At 44.5% G+C, this 17,645-nt stretch overlaps 1 protein-coding gene and 1 long non-coding RNA gene across 8 annotated transcripts in view; one reads left to right on the top strand and one right to left on the bottom strand.

Moving 5' to 3' along the window:
• si:ch211-266k8.4 (carabin) overlaps window positions 1-17,645 on the bottom strand; it is an 89,055-nt gene that overhangs the window by 22,332 nt on the left and 49,078 nt on the right. For all 7 annotated transcript variants that reach the window (XM_055649314.1, XM_055649316.1, XM_055649320.1 and 4 more), the window contains one exon: window positions 13,870-13,985. In XM_055649314.1, the coding sequence (XP_055505289.1) occupies window positions 13,870-13,985 (116 nt within the window). The remainder of the gene's footprint in view (window positions 1-13,869; window positions 13,986-17,645) is intronic.
• LOC129705651 (uncharacterized) overlaps window positions 1-17,645 on the top strand; it is a 39,423-nt gene that overhangs the window by 16,723 nt on the left and 5,055 nt on the right. The window lies entirely within an intron of this gene.

The raw sequence follows: 17,645 nt of genomic DNA, 5'->3' as shown, positions 1-17,645 counted from the left end.
TAAGTGTCTGCATATGTTTTATAATCCATTAAAGCCTAATATTTAGTACTTGTCAATCACAGGAAGCAGATTCAAAGGGACACCAAATCATTTGCTATTACTAAGCATCACATGGTTTGATCACAAAGTAAACACTAAAAAATGGTGAAAGTGGTAAAAGGAAACTAATCTACTCGGGAACAGAGGAAGGTTGTTCAATTTGATCATCATCGACCTGAATCTCAACTCCATCAGTTTTACACTGACAGCCACGAAGCTGGAGAAACATGACCCAAAGCACAGTAGGCACAAGGAAGTGCAGGTGATAGATTTTACAAAAAAAAATGGCAGAAAGCGCTGGAGTAACTCGGCAGGTCAGGCATCATCTTACAGGATGCAATGAGAGATGCTGCCTGAATTGCTGAGTTACTGCAGCACTTTGTGTCCCAAGCATAGTATATATGTGTAGCATTCCTTTCTCCGTTTCCTGAATAGATATTATCCTAATTCTTCTGTCAGAAAAACATAACTGCTGGCAATCCGACCAGAAGAATGAAGGAGAGTTGTATACATTGCCCGGACCATCACAAGCACTGACATTCCACCATCAAAGAGGTCTATAGGAGGCGCAACCTCAAAAAAGAGGCCAATATCATAAAAAACCCACACCATGCTGGCCACACACTCATTTCGATGTTACCTTTGAGAAGAAGGTACAGGATCCTGACAACCATGACCATCAGGAATAGCTTCTTCCCAGCAACCATCAGGCTCTTGAACACTCCACAAGTGTGATCTTCTATGGACTGTCTTTGGTTATATTGCAGACTTCGGTTTGCACTATTATGGTTACTTTGCATTATTGATTATTGTATATTTATCTCTTGTGTCATTGCGTTTACAGGCCTGTTATACTGCATTAATAAGAATTGCATTGTTCCATTGCTGGTACATACGGCAGTCCAACACCATGGACTCTCTTATCTCTTGAAATCACACAGAATGTGAAGCGGATGGAGAAACCATCTTCAAGCAAAGGTTTGGAATTCTCTGCTTGGATGGGTGGCGCAAGCACATTTAATTGCCATCTTCAAAATGGAATTGGAAAGATATTTGTTGGAAAGAGAAAAGTAAGGCTCCAAAAGAAGTACTGGAGAACAGGACTGACTAGGTTGCTTTTGCATGGGTCTAATGGGCTAAATGGTTCCCTTCCATTCTGCAACAATACTATCTGGGCAGCCCTTAAATCCCACATGATTTGGGTGAACACATCCAGCCCTACATCTGAGTTTGTTTAAATGGGCTGACAACCCAATGTCAGACTGAATGAGAGGAGCAATGTTGGAGGTGTTGACTTTCAGATGGGTCATTTTGCCGGTGATGCTGCTGCAAGTAAGATTTTTTTAAGTCTTGGGTGGACTTTAAATATTCCACGCCGACTATTGGAAGAATTTGCCCAGTTTCCTGGGGCGAACAATCATCCCTCAACCAAAACAACCAAAGATTACCTGATTTGTCTATACAAAATTAGTGACCCATGGCGAGGTATCTAAAATAGAGGGCACAAATTTGGAGTAAGGGGTTTATAGGGTATCAACTAAATAACTTATTTGCCTCCAGAGCGAGATTGGAATGTGGAACACGCTGCCTGAAGGGGGTGGTGGATGCTGAGACCACCTCTTGCACTATCATAGCCTTGTTTCTTTATTCTAATTTTGGTTTGCACTAATGTCTAGCTTGTGGTCTTTTCTTCTCATGACCTTGCAGAATTTTACATGTAATTTATGCATGATTTGTTTTTGTGTTTGTCTGAGTCCATGTGCCGGTGATGCTGCTGCAAGTAACATTTTTCATTGTACCCGATGAAGGAACACATGCCATACACCTTCTTCACCACCCTGTGTATATGTGTCACCACTTTCACGGAACTGTGCATTCATACCCTCAGTCACTCTGTTCAACATCACTCTACAGAGGCTTGCCATTCAGCTTCTGTACCTCCTGCTCATTGGAGCAGTGAGAAGAGGACATGTCCCAGAAAGTGTGGAGGCTTGATGACATATGTCACCATTTTGAGGCCGCACCGCATGTCGATGTTTTTGATAGGGAGGGCTGTGCCTGTGGTGAGTTAGCCTCAGCTGAGTTAGGGTTCAGAACTTTATTAGTAGCATCAGCCTGGATTATTTCTTTGGGATTCAGAAAGATGCACAGAATCTGTCGTCCAGGGTAGGGGAATCGAGGACCAGAGGACATAGCTTCAAGGTGATGGGGAAAAGATTTAATAGGAATCTGAGTGGTAACTTTTTCACACAAAGGGTGGTGGGTGTATGGAACAAGCTGCCAGGGGAGGTAGATGAGGACTATACCATTGTTTAAGAAACAGACAGGTACATGTATAGGACATGTTTAGAGGGATATGGACCAAATGCAGGCAAGGTTACACAAAAAAGCTGGAGAAACTCAGTGGGTGCAGCAGCATCTATGGAGCGAAGGAAATAGGCAACGTTTCGGGCCGAAACCCTTCAGACAAGTGGGAGTAGTGTAGCTGGGACATGTTGGCCGGTGTGGGCAAGTTGGGCCGAAGGGCCTGTTTCCACACTGTATCATTCTATGACTAGTCCAGTCTAGTCTAGGTCCTTCTGATTGAGATTGATACACCTCGTCACAGGACATACTGAATGTTGCTCAGGGAACAGTAGCCTAACTAAAAGATTCTAGGTCTTGATTAAGGAGTTCTCTTCCCTCTCTCTCCCCCTATCCGACACATTGAATTTCTTTCATTTATTACAGTGAGAAAATTAACAGATGGTTTGAAGTGAAAGTATTTGCACCATAAATTAACATTCTATCTTAAAGAATTTAGGGTCAGTAGTGGGCTTCATAGCAATTATTAAGTGATCACAACTGAGGTCACTTAGAGTTTAACTGCTGCAGGGAATCTTGTAGATTAGATGTTTTCAACTACACAAAAAATGTTTTAAGAAAAACGTTACAATATCTGCCTTTTCGTCTCCAGCAACATCACAAACACATAAACTCAGACCACATACAACACCATAAATACACGTAAGATTCATATTAGATTATAAGATCATGAGATAGGAGCATCATTAGGCCCATCAAGTCTACTCTGCCATTCAATCATGGCTGATCTATCTCTCCCTCCTCATAACCTCGCACACCAGTACCAATCAAGAATCTATCCATCTCTGCCTTAACTATATCCACTGACTTTGCTTTCACAGATTTCTGTGGCAAAGAATTCCACAGATTCACCACCATCTGATTAAAGAAATTCCTCCTCATCTTCTTCCTAAAAGAACGCCCTTTAATTCTGAGGCTATGACCTAGACTCTCCCACTAATGGAAACATCCTCTCCACATCCATTCTATCCAAGCCTTTCACTATTCTGTACGTTTCAATGAGGTCCCCCCTCATTCTTCTAAACTCCAGCTAGAAGAGGACCAGTGCCGTCAAACGCTCATCATATGTTAACCTACGTATTATACATGCATTTTTGCATAAAATTCTTAAAAAGAGTGATCCAAAAACAGGACACGCAATTAGAAAACAAGTCCATGGTAGTGTAAGAGGTGGTCCATGGTGTTCCGTTGCTGAGGTTGGTTTAAGATCCTGCGGGTTGCTTACTAGCACCAATCTGAAATCCCGGCATCCTTACTTATTAAATAATTATCTGCTTCCTTGACAAATATAATGCTCATCAATCAAATAGTGCAGCTGCCCCCCAGCACCAGTGACCCAGGTTCAATCTTGACCTTGGGTGTTGTCTGTGTAGAGGTTGCATGTTCACCCTGTGACCGAGTGGGTTTCCTCTGGGTGTTCCGGTTTCCCCCACATCCCAAAAGACATGTGTGTCGGTAGGTTAATTGGCCTCTGTCCATTGCCCTTAATGTTTGAGTTTAGTGTGAGCTTAGTTTATTGTCAAGTGTACAGTGAAAAGCCTTTGTTGTGTGTAAGGAGTGGATGAGAAAGTGGAATAATGAATTGGTGTCACTTAGTGGGCTAAAGGGCCTGCGTCCATGTTCCTGTTTCGATTGATCGATCGATCAATCAATCAATCGATCAATTAATTGATCAATTGATCAACCAACCAACCAACCAATCAACTGGGTTGAAATTAAGTGGGGCAACTTTTTAGAGCCACTTTGTCCGTTGGTATCCTGGAACCTTGTTTATGAGGAGATCTGGAAGAAAGGGGGGGGAATGGGAATGGGTTGGGTCTCCAAAGTACGAGAACTAGACGATGGAGAAATGGTGGAAGCTAAAGGAAAAGCTTGGGTTTCTATCTGATGGAAAAGATAATAGTGTGGAGTTTTGGTTAGGAGAGTAAAACCATTACATTTTCACTCTGTATCTGAAATGAGCTGCCAGAGGAAGCTAGAGAAGTGGATACAATCATGGCTTTCATTATGGTGGATAAATCCCCAGGGCCTGATTAGATCTATCCCAGGATATTAAGGGAAGCAAGGGGGACAATTGCTAGGCACCTGACAGAACTTTTTGCATCTTTGTTAGCCTCAAGTGACATACCGTAGTGGATACGGCAGTGAAAAGGCATTTGGTGTCCTTGCCTTCATGGATAAGTATACAAATTACGATATCATGTTGCAGCTGTACAAAGCAATGGGTAAGCCACATGTGGAGGATTGTATATGGTTCCAGCCGACATACCACAGAAATGATTTGGTAGATTGAGTATATGAAAGAGAGAGAGAGAGCACAAAAGAGATTTATCAGCTTTGCCTAAAACTAAGGCCTTTATTTATAAGGAGAAATTGGATAGTCTGGGTTTGTTCTCAATGGACTGTAGTAGGTTGAGGTGACTGTACAGAGGTTTATAAGATTGTGAGGGGCACAGGTACAGTAGATTCCTGGAGTCTTATTCTCATGGTCTGGGATTCTAAAACTTGAGTGCAATAATTTAAGGTGAGAAATTTAAAGGAGATCTTGGGGACAATATTTTCATGCAGAGAGTGGTGCTTATCTGGAATGATCTGTTAAGAGGAGGTGGTGGAGGCAGATACGATGACAATATTTAGAAAACATTTGAACTGGACTAGGATGGGAACGGATAGAATATAGACCTAATGCACCTAAATGGGGTTGGTGCAGGTAACCATCACGGTTGGCATGGACATGTTGGGCAAAGTGCCCGTTTCTGTGCTGTTTGGCTCCATGACTCGATTTTAGTTTAGTTTAGAAATACAGAGCGGAAACAAGCCCTTCGGCCCACTGAGTCCGCACCGACCAGCAATCCCTGCACATTAACACTACTCTACACACACTGAGGACAGTTTTACACTTATACCAAGCCAATTAACCTAAAAACCTGTATGTCTTTTGAATGTGGGAGGAAACTGAAGATCTCGGAGAAAACCCACGCAGGTCACGGGAGAATGTACAAACTCCGTACAGACAACACCCGTAGTCGGGATCAAACCCGGGTCTCTGGCGCTGCAAGCACTGTAAGGCAGCAACTCTACTGCTGTGCCACCATGCTGCCCATGACGTGCCACCGTGCCGACTATTTTGTAGGATGAATGTTTTTAGAGAAAGAGGAAGGGGAAAGAGTCATGCAATGATAGGAACAATCAGTTAGTGGGTGTGCTAAGAGAGTCCAACAGCAAATACACTAAATATATTTGAAATGCTCCACACATCAGTGGAAACATTGCAGAGTATTCATTTCAAAAGAGTTTTGAAACTCATGAGTACACCTACATTCTTAGTCACTATTTATGACAGTGAGCACAGACTGTTGATCTGATGTAGCAATCATCGCTGACTACAGGAAATGACAATCCACCTCCACTCTCACCCTCACACAAAAATGAGCTTAGTAATATGGTGTCAAGCCACAACCTCTCCCTCAAAGTCAGCAAGTCAAAGGAGTTAGTTGTTGATTCAAGAAACAAAATCGTGTACATGCCCCAGTCAGCATCACTGGTGTCGAAGTGGAAATAGTTGAAAGGTTAAAGGTACAGTGACAGATTATTATATCATTCAAGGAATCTAAAAATCACCAAGAACCACACTGAAATTACAGCCAAAAAAGGACACCAAGGACATCAACCTCCTCGGGAGACGAAGGACTTTTGGCATGTCTCTAACGACTCTTCCCAACTTCTGCAGATGCATCGGGATGCCAAACAACCTGGTTTGGCAACAACCTACCAAAACCACTAGAAAATGCAGAGAGTTGTGTAGAGTTGTAGCCCAGTCCATTACACAAATGAGCCTACACATCTACACTTCACGCTGCCTCAGGAAAGCAGCGACATAATTAAGGATTAGTTACACGTCAGTTACTCCCTTCCCCCCCCCCCCCCCCCCCCCCCTCCCAATGAGCAATGGATACAATAGCTTGAATGCATGTCACCAAATTCGGGGACAGATTTTTAGGGATATCTGACAAAACCTGAGCATCCTGAAGAAGCTCATGTGGTCACTGGGAGAACATGCAAACTCCACACAGACAACACCCAAGGTCAGGGTTGAACCTGGGCTTCTCGCATTGTGAGGCAGCAGCTCTACCAGCTATGCCATCTGGGAGGAACCACTACCACTGATCCATATAACCATATAACAATTACAGCACGGAAACAGACCATCCCCTCAAGTCCATGCCAAACAAATTTTTTTCCCCTTAGTCCCACCTGCATGCACTCGTACCATAACCCTCCATTCCCTTCTCATCCATATGCCTATCCAATTTATTTTTAAATGACACCAATGAAATTAAATGATACCCCTTCTGTGATTCACGCCTCTCCTCTGCTCTACGACCATGTTCTATAGCAAGGTCCTGACTCAAAACATCACCTGCCCATTTCCCTCTGCAGATGCTGCCTGACCTGCTAAGTTGCTCCAGCGTTTTTTCACTTCGCTACATGTTCTGTGGCTCGCTAGAAGGCACTCACCCAGGGGGCAATTAGAGTTGGGCAATAAATAATAGCCATGCCAACGACACACACACATTAAGTAAATGAGTAAAAAATCCCAGTGGCAGTCTCACAGTTCAGAGCAAGAACCTTGGAACGAGGCCGAACCATTTCTTTATCATTTCAAATACCTCTACTGACTCACTCATTAATCACCTCTGTCCTAACAGAAATAGTCTTCATTTCTCATCCAAATCTGTTAAAATCATTTCAAATACATTCTGATTTACAGTTTTCAGGTATGTCTCTTGGGGCTATTTGAGTGGTTGGGGGTTTACCTGATTGACTTCTCAATGCTCGGGAATCCTGCCCAAGTTTCAACAAACAGAAACACGCTTCTCACAAACCTACAGTAACTTCAGTTCCTCATTTCCTTTCAGACTCATTAGGGTAGATCTGGACTTTGTCCAATGAAATAAAATGGCAGAGATTAACCCCTTTGAGGACTCATTTAGGTGTTCATTTTCAAGCTGTTAAAGGCAAGTGTTCCCAGGGTTGAAAGTTCAGAAACTAGAGGGCATAGGGTTAAGGTGAGAGGGGGTGAGGTTTGAGAGGCAACTTTCTTTACTCAGTAGTCCGAATCTGGAATGAACTGCAAGAGGAAACTGTAGAAGCAGATACAATTAGCATAATATAAAAACATTTGGACAGATATATGGATAGGAAGGGTTTAGATGGATGTGGGCCAAAATGCGGGCAGATGGGACTAGTCCAAAATGCCAACTCGAATGGGCATGGGCAAGATGGGCTTATTTTTGTGCTGCACTGCTCTGTCTAGTCCAGATTTGTAGGGATGGGATGAAAATTCACTGGTTTTAGTGGGATTAACTTAAATAACTCTTTTATCAGCCAACATTGGCATAATAGAAATATAGAAACATAGCAAATAGGTGCAGGAGTAGGCCATTCGGCCCTTCGAACCAGCACCTCCATTCAATATGATCATGGCTGATTATCCAAGCCATAATAGCCTGGACTGGCCATCTTCTCTGTTTTAAATTTCCATAATGTTCTCTGTCCAATTTTATTTCCATTGTTCCCCACCATCCAATCAATGAGCCAAATGCGGGCAAAAGGGACTAGCTTAGATAGGGCATCTTGGCTGGCATTGACGAGTTGGGCCGAAGGGCCTGTTTTCGTGCTTATGACTCAAACAATTTTAAAGGGAATTGAATAGCTTTTTCAGGGAGAAAAATATAGTGTAACAGGGAAAATGTTAAGCAAGAAATCATGCTAGATTCCTTACATCCTGAAATCATATATCTGGGAGCTCCGTTCCACCCTCGGGCTGGGCCACTCCAGCGGCATAATCATATTATGCCGCTGGAGTGGCCCAGCCCGAGGGTGGAACGGTACTCACGTGAGGGCGATCTGGTCCGGGGGCTGGGACGGTGCTCCGGTGGCTGGGACGACGTTCTGGCGGCGGTGTCCAGAGTCCTGGGTTCAGCCGCGGGCCGGCGGCTGCGTGTGCTGGACTGGAGGTGGGGCGGCTTTGACCACCCCGGGCCGCAGTGTTTGAACCGGCCCGTTCGCGGGGTTCGGTGAGCTGTGGGACTGTTTGTACCATCGCCCGGTGGGGAATTGCTTCAGCGAACCGGCCCTAAGATTCCTCCACCACAGGAGGAGGTTCGGTGGAGCTGTGGACTGTTTGTACCATCGCCCACCTGGTGGGGATGAATGCCTCCGCGGGAATGAGAAGAGGGACAGAGCACTAGCAGCCCTAAGATTGGAGGTTTGCCTCCACCACATTGGAGATTTGTGTTTGGATGGGACTCACTTCTCTTTGACTTCATGTGGTGGAATGTTCACATCCAATCCAATTTGTGTTTATTATTGGCATTGTATGTGTTGACTGCAGGCACGAAATTTCGTTCAGACCGTAAGGTCTGAATGACAATAAAGGAAATTCAATTCAATTCAAATTCAATTCAAATTCAATTCAATTCAATTCAATTCGGGAGGCACAGTGGTGCAGCTGGTAGAGCTGCTGCCTCACAATACCAGAGACCTGATTGTGATTCTTTCTGACCCAGAGTCTAGTGCTGTTGTGTGGATTTTCTCCGTGATTGTGTTGTTTCTTCACAGGTGCCACTGTGGAATCCACCCATGTTTTCTGACCTGTGGTGGCCTCTGCAAAATCGATGGGTCGAAGGGCCTGTCAAATCCACTTGGCATGGTGCAGCTGGTCTGAACTAGATCTGTATCTCCACAGAGTTCTCTCCGTGATTGTGTTTGTTTCTTCCAGGTGCTCCGGTTTCCACCCATGTTCCAAAGATGTATGGGTTTGTGAAATAATTGGCCTCTGCAAAATTGTGGGTCGAAGGGCCTGTCTCCACTCTGTATCTCTGAACTATCTGTATCTCCACAGATTGCTCCTGTGGGGAGCTGGCACAGGCTCGATGGGCTGAATGATTACAGGGTTACAGTGAGATTGCAAACTTTGGATTTTAGTCTCCCTTTCTAAGCAGAGATATATTTACGTCCTAGATTAACTCAAAAGCAGAATATTGTTGATGCTAGAAATCTGAAATACTCGGATTAAACAGTATCTGTAAATCAGATTTAATGTTTCAGGTTCCAATGGTTGTTCCAGTTGTTGGGTTGGATGGTGCTTGCAGCTCCAGATGTGATGTACAAGAGGCTTTTAGATAGGCACATGGATATGCAGGGAATGGAGGGATAATGATCACATGTGGGCAGAGGAGATTTAACTTGACATCATGTTTGGCACAGACATTGTGGACCGAAGGACCTGTTCCTGTGATGTGTTTCTATGCTTCATGTTTTACTGCAGGAGGAACTTTCTGTTCATTCAGTAATATATGTAAAGCAAGCAGTACAATCTCTCGGAGACAGTGAAGAGACAGGGATGAGAATGGGTGTTGATGTTCCCATTACACATGGAAAATGAGGCTACTTTTCCCAATGATTTGCCAAGGGTCAGCGTACGGATAAGAGATAGGGGAGGGCCACGGTTAGTGTCGGGAAATACTTGAAGTACAAGAAAAGCCAATGTCTTTAAGATCACGCAGACCTTTTGGCCCTTGGCTTCCAGGCTACATGCAACTGGACGAACAGCACCTCATATTCCACTTACAACCCAAAGGTATGAATATTGAATTCTACATTTTCAAGTAATACCCCCTTCTCTTTCCTACCGCCCCCACCAATGCACACAAATTTCTCCCACCATCTTCTCCCACCGTCCAGACCCCAAACGTCGTCCATTTCTCTCTACAGTTGCTACGTGGCCCACTGCCTACCTCCAATACTTTGTGGTTCGTTCCAGGTTCCAGCATCTTCAGTTTTTCGCATCTGCCTTTACGATCTTTCTCTACAATACCCTAGCTGAAGCATCCATCCAGCATAAGAAACATTTATTATGGCTAAGATAGACACAAAATGCTGGGGTAACTCAACGGGACAGTATCTCGGGAGAGAAGGAATGGATGACATTTCCTACACATTTATTATGGCTATCTCATTTCTGGTTTTCAAACTAACTACCCATCCAGCTGCACAAATTCATAACCCTTCCCCCAAGAACACATTGTATGCCTTACCTCATCCTTTAATTGAAGGCATGGCACCATGCCAACAGAGCTCTGAAGATCAAGATTGCTTCGCCCACATTTCCTTTATTCATCTGGTCATTAGCATCTTTGAGAAACTCCTGCAGGTTAAGTCATGTATCATCCCCGCTTCGCCTCTTCTTGCTGACTGGGCGTTTGGCAAGATCAACTTCACACACACACATTATGATCCAACACTTCCAATTAAAATGACTTCATTGATTTTCCTAGTTGTTCCAATTACAGACCTAAAAGAAAACTAGAATTTGCGGTGTCTTTCGTTGCCTCACTCTGACCCAATGTGTTTCACAGCCAGTGGACTGCGTTTTGCATGAGGTTATACAGCCATGAAATTACGCTCTTCGCCCCAACTTGTCCATGCTGAGCAAGATGCCCCATTTACCCTAGACTGTTGTTTGGTCCATATCCCTCTAAACCTTTCCTGGCCATGTTCCTGTTAAAATGTGTTTTAAATGTTGTCACTGTACCTGCCTCGACCACTTACTCTGCAGCTTATTCCATATACCCACCATTCTATATGTGTGGATAAAGTTGCCCCTTACTTCGCTATTAAATATATTCCCTCTAGTTCTTGATTCCCCTGCGAAAAAGAAGACCATGCATTCACCCTATCTATTCCCCTCTATACACCATGAATTTATGCACCTCTATAAGAGCACCCCTCAGCCTCCTGCACTCCAAGGAATAAAGTCCTAGACTGCCCAGCCTCTCCCTATATCTCAGGCCCTTGAGTGCTGGCAACATACTCATGAATCTTCTCTGCACCCTTTCCAGCAAAACGTCACCCTTCCTATTGAAGTGTGGTTACTCTCCGTGTACTGGTACAGAATTCATCTCTCATGCAAGAACAACTTTTCACTGTACCTCGTTACACGTGACAATAAACTAAACTAGATTGAACTGAACTGAGCAGAACTTAGAATTGCTGAAGCAACTGATCTCATGAGGGCATGGTAGACCACAGTGATGTTACTTGGTAATAATTAATTTGCATACACCACACTGATCTAGAGTGTACGTTGAAATCCCATCATGGCAACTGGAAAAATTCAGTTAATTAAAATACAGTTATAGAGCTATTCAGCATGGAAAGAGGGCCTTCGGTCCAACTCGTCCAAGCTGATGGGCATCTGATTGCCTGAGCTTATCCCATTTGCCCGCAATGACCTTCTAAACCGTACCTTTCCTTTCCATGTGCTTGTTTAAATGGCTTTTAAAAGCTGTAGTTGTACTTGCCTCTATCATTTTATGTGGCATCTCATTCCACATGCCCACAATCATCCGTGTGGAAAAACTTGCCCCTCAGGCCCTCTTTCGAAAAAATCTTTCCCTTTTCACCTTCAACCTATGCTGCATCATTTTAGACTCCTCCACCTGGGAAAAAGACTGTGCCCCTCATGATTTTTTAACCCTCTGTCAGGTCATGAAGAAGGGTCTCGACCCAAAACGTCATCCATTCCTTCTCTCCAGAGATGCCGCCTGTCCCGCTGAGTTACTCCAGCTATTTGTCACTATCTTCGGTTTAAACCAGCATCTGCAGTTCCTTCTTACACATCCCTCAGACTCCTTCGCTCCATCCAGAGAAAACAGTCCCAGTCTGTCCAATCTCCCCTGTTAACTCAAGCCCTTCTGCACTGACAATATCCTTGCAAACATTTTCAACATCCTCTCTCGGCTGACTGGGCTCTATCCTGTATCTGACCAGGCTTACACCTCATTCTCTGTATTGTCCAGGAACGGCAATATTATATGGATAATAAACCTCCAAATTTCCCGCAATGCTAAGATACCGTGAATGGATCAAAAAAGTAATCACATCACAAGCCACGGAAATGTTCAAAGGTTCTTTATTAGTAACATACACCAATTGGTGTAGTGAAATGTGTATTGCCATTGCAGCACTTAAAAAAGAAAACAACATAACAATAATAAAGACATTTAACATAAAACATAAAAACATCCCCCCACAATGGTTCCCATTATGAGGGAAGGCACAAAGTCCAGTCCCCATCACCATGTCCACCCATAGGCGGGCCTATTGAGGCCTCAGCAGTCGGGCCTTTACGGAGGCCCGATGTTCCAGGCCGTTCTCGCCGGATGATGGTGCTCCGGCGTCGAGAGAATCCTCACATCGACTTGGGGAACCTGGAACAGCCGCTTCCTTACCGCGGCTTCCGAAGCCAACAGGCCGCGCTGGATGGAGCTCCACCACTGGTGATCTCGGCGAGAGATCCCAGGCTCCCGATGTAAAGATCAGCGCCACCGCTCGCGGCTGGCCGCTCCACAGTCCCGCAGCTCCGCGATGTTCATCGGCGGTCTTCAGCTCACCGGAGTTCCAGCGCGGTGACCCGGGCAAGGCATCGCCCGTTCCGCTCCGCGCTGCTGCTGAAGCCGAGGTTCTGGCCAGTCCCCTTAAGGAAACGCCGCTCCAGGCGAGCTGGTAGGCCGCGAGGACGGGTTGAAGGTGCAGCCCGGGGAAAAGCCGCCTCTCTGACCAGGTAGGGACCCTGAAAAGCATTTCCCCCCCCCTCACCCCCATATAAAAAAAAGACTAAAACTCCGAACATACCCGTACAGGACGGCGCCCCCTATGTTCTGTATATGTCGCCACATTGTCAACAATGCAAATGTTATTACACTCCAAATATAACTTAATTGGTTGCAAAGGGGGCACAAGAAACTGTGGATTCTGGAATCTTGAGCAAAGCACAGCTGGAAGAACTCAGCAGGTCAGGAAGCATTTGTGGTGGGAATAGATAGATGGCGTTTCCAATTGGGATTCTTCTTCAGACCCCGTCCAATTTGTTCCAAAATACCACTGGTTATGAATGGTGCAAGGTCTTTCAATATTGGAAGGCGCGGCATTTGCGCATCATTTGAGCACCGCACCACGTGACCACCCGGGTATAAAGCGCACATAGTTTTGAAAAATTTTCACCATATTATCTTTGATTTTCACAGGGAATATCCTTGCCACGGAGATCGGACTAGGTACGAATGACATCGCAAATGGCTCCCAAAGGGGGCAGGGTCCTCAGGGGCACGACTGTCGTATTGTTAGATGATTTTCGCTCGACTGTCGCACGTCAGCCACTACCAGCCTGTCGCGTAAATGACGTGCAAATGGCACCCAAGTGGGACAGGCCCTTAAGGCTCTATGAAGCCAGGCAGAGATGCCTCTGGCAGGCACCAGTTTAAAGAATAGAAGTGGAGGTAAGGTGATGAGGAATCCCAGGTTTGAAAGGTTAACTGTGCTCTCTCCACCGATGCTGCCTGACTGCTGAGTTTCCAGCCATTTCTACCTTTGTTAAAGAGCAAAAACGTCATCTGGTACCTGAGGACATCATCTCTTCCTCCTCTTCCTCCAACACAACACTTTGCATGCAGTCCAGCTCCCACTTATGCACCTTGGTCATCCAGAGGGCCGGGACCAGGATACTGTACCTGGAGCTGTGAGAGAAACAAAATAAAAGTGGGAGTGGAATAAAGATATTGAATGAGACTTTACAATTTCTTAAAATACTGCACATGCTAGAAATAAGAAATAAAGACACAAAATGCTCTAAACACTCAATAGTCAGGCAGCATCTGCAGAGAGAGAAAATTAAAGTTAACAGTTCTGACTAACTCTCCATTTGAAACGTCAATCGTGTTTCTGTCTGCACAGATACTACCCGGTCTTTGGTGTATTTCTTGCAATTTCTTTTTTTTGTAATTGTCAAAATTTAAAGGGTGCATAGAGAGGAAAGGTACAGAGGTATGGTTACCAAACGCGAGAACATGGGACTGTCTTAGATGGGGCTCCTTAGTCAATGTGGACGGGTTAGGCTGAAGGGCCTGTTTCCGTGCTGACTCTGATTCCAAAATTCTTTAACTTTGCCCTATTTTTGGCCACATTTTTGATATTTCTCTAGAACACAGGCCCACTATAGATAAGATTAATGATGAGCCCTTTGAGCTGAAACCAAGAAACAATATTTTGTCTAACTGTGGAAATCTGGAGCACTTTCACAAAAGACTGTGTGGTGAAGGGAGTCCGTGCCCCTGGGAAGAGAGAAAGAGCTAACCCTTAGATCTGAAATGTTAACTCTTTCTGCAGATGCTGCCTGAACAGCTCAGGAAAACAAGAGACAGCAGAGAGTGATGAAGTCGGCTTAGTCCATCGTAGGCACAGCTCTCCCCACCATCAAAAGCATCTACATGAGGCGTTGCCTCATGAATGTAGCATCTATCATCAAAGATCCCCACCATCCTTGCCATGGCCTCTTCTCCCTTGTACCATGTGGCAGGAGGTACTGAAGCCACAAGTTTCATACCACCAGGTTCAGGAACAGTTCTTTTCCTGCAACCATCTTGAACCTTCCCACACAACCCGAATCTTGACTGTTATCTTGAACTGGAAGCGGCTAAGGGGGTGACCTGATATAAACATAAAATTATGAAGGGCATGAATAGGGTAGATAATAGGAAGCAATTATCGAAAATGATGAGAGAATCTAGAACCAGACGACACAAGTTTAAGGTGAGAGAGTCCTGAAGCATGTTTATCATACAGAGGGGTAGTAGATGTCTGGAATGAGTTGCCAGAGAAGTGCTGGAGGCAGGTACAATTACAATATATAAAGGAACTTGGACAGGTACTTAGATAGGAAAGGCATAGAGGGATTCGGGCCTGTTGTGGGCAAATGGGATTAGTGCAGATAGGCAACATGGTCGGCATGGACAAAATGGGTCAAAATAGGGCTGTTTCTGTGCTGCACCGATTCTAAGGTCAAATTGCATTCCTGAAGTTGGAAACGTGGTGGGGAACATGCCCCAATCTGCATCAATGGTGCTGAATTGGAAATTGGTTGTGGGCTTCAAGTTCAAGGCGTAAATATTATCAATAATCTGCCCTGGTCCAACCATTATGAAGCTACAATAATAAAAGCAAACCAAAACCTCTACTTCCTCAGGAGACTGTGGAAATTTGGCATGTCTCCAATAACTCTTACCAACTTCTACATACGTAGAAAGCCGACTGTCAGGTTACATTAAACCTTGGTTTGGGATCAGCGCTGCCTAAGAAGACAAAAAGAGCTGTGGACATAACCCAGTCCCTCACACAGACCAGATTCCCCACCATTAACTTCATCTGCACTGAACACTGCCTCGGGAAAGCAGCCAACGTAATCAAGGGCCTTTCTCACCCTGGTCATTCTTTCTTCTCCACCCTCTGGTGAGGCAGCAGACACAGAGCTGGAAACCCCACACCATCAGACTCAGGAACACCTTCCCCTCTGTTAGCAGGCTTCTACACGGTCCTTCTATAAGCTAGGTTACTGTTCGATTCGCCACTTCCCCATTGCTGCCATTGGACCATGTCTCTGGAACTGGTGCATCAAAATGCAGACAACTATATTTTGTACTCTGTATCTTTCTCTTTGCTCCACTAGAGTTTGGCTTGATTGTAATTATGTAAAGTATTATCTGATTTAATTGGATAGCATGCAAAACAAAGCTTTTCACTGTACTCCAGTACATGTGGCAATGATACACCTAAACCTAAACATTTGATTGTACATATGTGAAACATCTTGAAATACGTTGGAAGATACTGCAGTTATGTAAGTTGGTATTGCTGACAGACATTCAGGTCATACTGATTCCAGTGAGGCAGTTATGAATGGCACAGTGTGACACCCATTAAGTAAGAAAGTCCCAGCATTGTTGTGATTCACACTGACTGGTTTACACTTCCCTCGTCAGACAATAATCGCAGCAAGGGTCAATTTAAGCTGGAACACTGGCAGAGACAAGAGGTGAGGCCATGTAAATTGTTCCTTCGACAGAACAATGCAAGAGATGCTTGTTATTCAGACATGTGCAAGTCTCGAGTGACCTGCTGATTGCTATCGACTTGAGAAAGATGTACCCCTCGTCTCCAATTCTCTTGCTATCAAAATCCTGCTCCATTGAAAGCTTTGTGCTTGTACGGAACGCGTAACAAATCTCCACCTGAGTATTATCTCCTCAAAGTGGCACAGAGTCCACTTTGTTCCGTTCGATGAAAGGTATTTTTATACATAAACCTTGAGAAAGGCCACATCAGCAGCAGTCTGGCTCTCCCACAGCAACTCATAAAATTAAAAGAGGTCGCGGCACAGGTATTCAGCTGCCTTGAAAAGAAGGTGGGGTTTTGTGGGAGGAATTGAGGCCGGCCATACTAATCAACTGAAAATGTGGAAGACCAAGAGATCTCGAAGCTGCTGTTACTAATAGATAGACAAGTCTTGGGGACTCAAGGAACTGCAGATGCTGGAATGTTGATCAAAATAGATCAAAAACGCCTTGTAGATATTACCACCTAATCCATGCAGCATTCTGGTAACCTGGTTCTGCACCTTTTCCACAGCCTTCAGATTCTTCCTGCAGTAGTGTGACCAGAACAGCCTGCAAAATTGCAAGTTCCAGTCAAACCAAAGTCTTAGGTAGACAAAAGTGCTGGAGAAACTCAGCGGGTGCGGCAGCATCTATGGAGCGAAGAAAATAGGCAACGTTTCGGGCCGAAACGTTGCCTATTTCCTTCGCTCCATAGATGCTGCCGCACCCGCTGAGTTTCTCCAGCACTTTTGTCTACCTTCGATTTTCCAACATCTGCAGTTCCGTCTTAAACCAAAGTCTTGTATAGCTTCATCATGACTTTGTGACTCTTATATTTAATGCTCCAACCAATGAAGGTGGGCATACCACAAGATTGGATCAATATTTCTGCCTCACTCGTGATCATTAAAATTGGTGGCCTCATCATTTATTCCATCGCAGTCTGTTGATCTTTCTGCCTGCAATTTCTCTGCATTGCAACAGAAACACAGAAATTGTCAGGGTCATCATTTAGATAACACTGCCACCTTAAAATTGTCGCCCGCCTATTGCGAGAAAAATAATTTGTTGTCTAAGTGATTTGTAACAAACTGATGTCAAGAAAGCTCCTTTGCAAATGCAAATTAAATCCAGTAATAGATTTAATATTCTGATTTCCTCTTCACTTGCTGGCTGGCAGTTTAGTATTCCAATGGCAGTCATGCCAACGGAGCTATAAATTAATTCAGCCAGGGTGACACGGTTCAT

The sequence above is a fragment of the Leucoraja erinacea genome, chromosome 18 (genome assembly GCF_028641065.1).
Source record: "Leucoraja erinacea ecotype New England chromosome 18, Leri_hhj_1, whole genome shotgun sequence".
Lineage (NCBI taxonomy): Eukaryota > Metazoa > Chordata > Chondrichthyes > Rajiformes > Rajidae > Leucoraja > Leucoraja erinaceus.
This window is presented reverse-complemented; position numbering and strand designations above follow the sequence as displayed.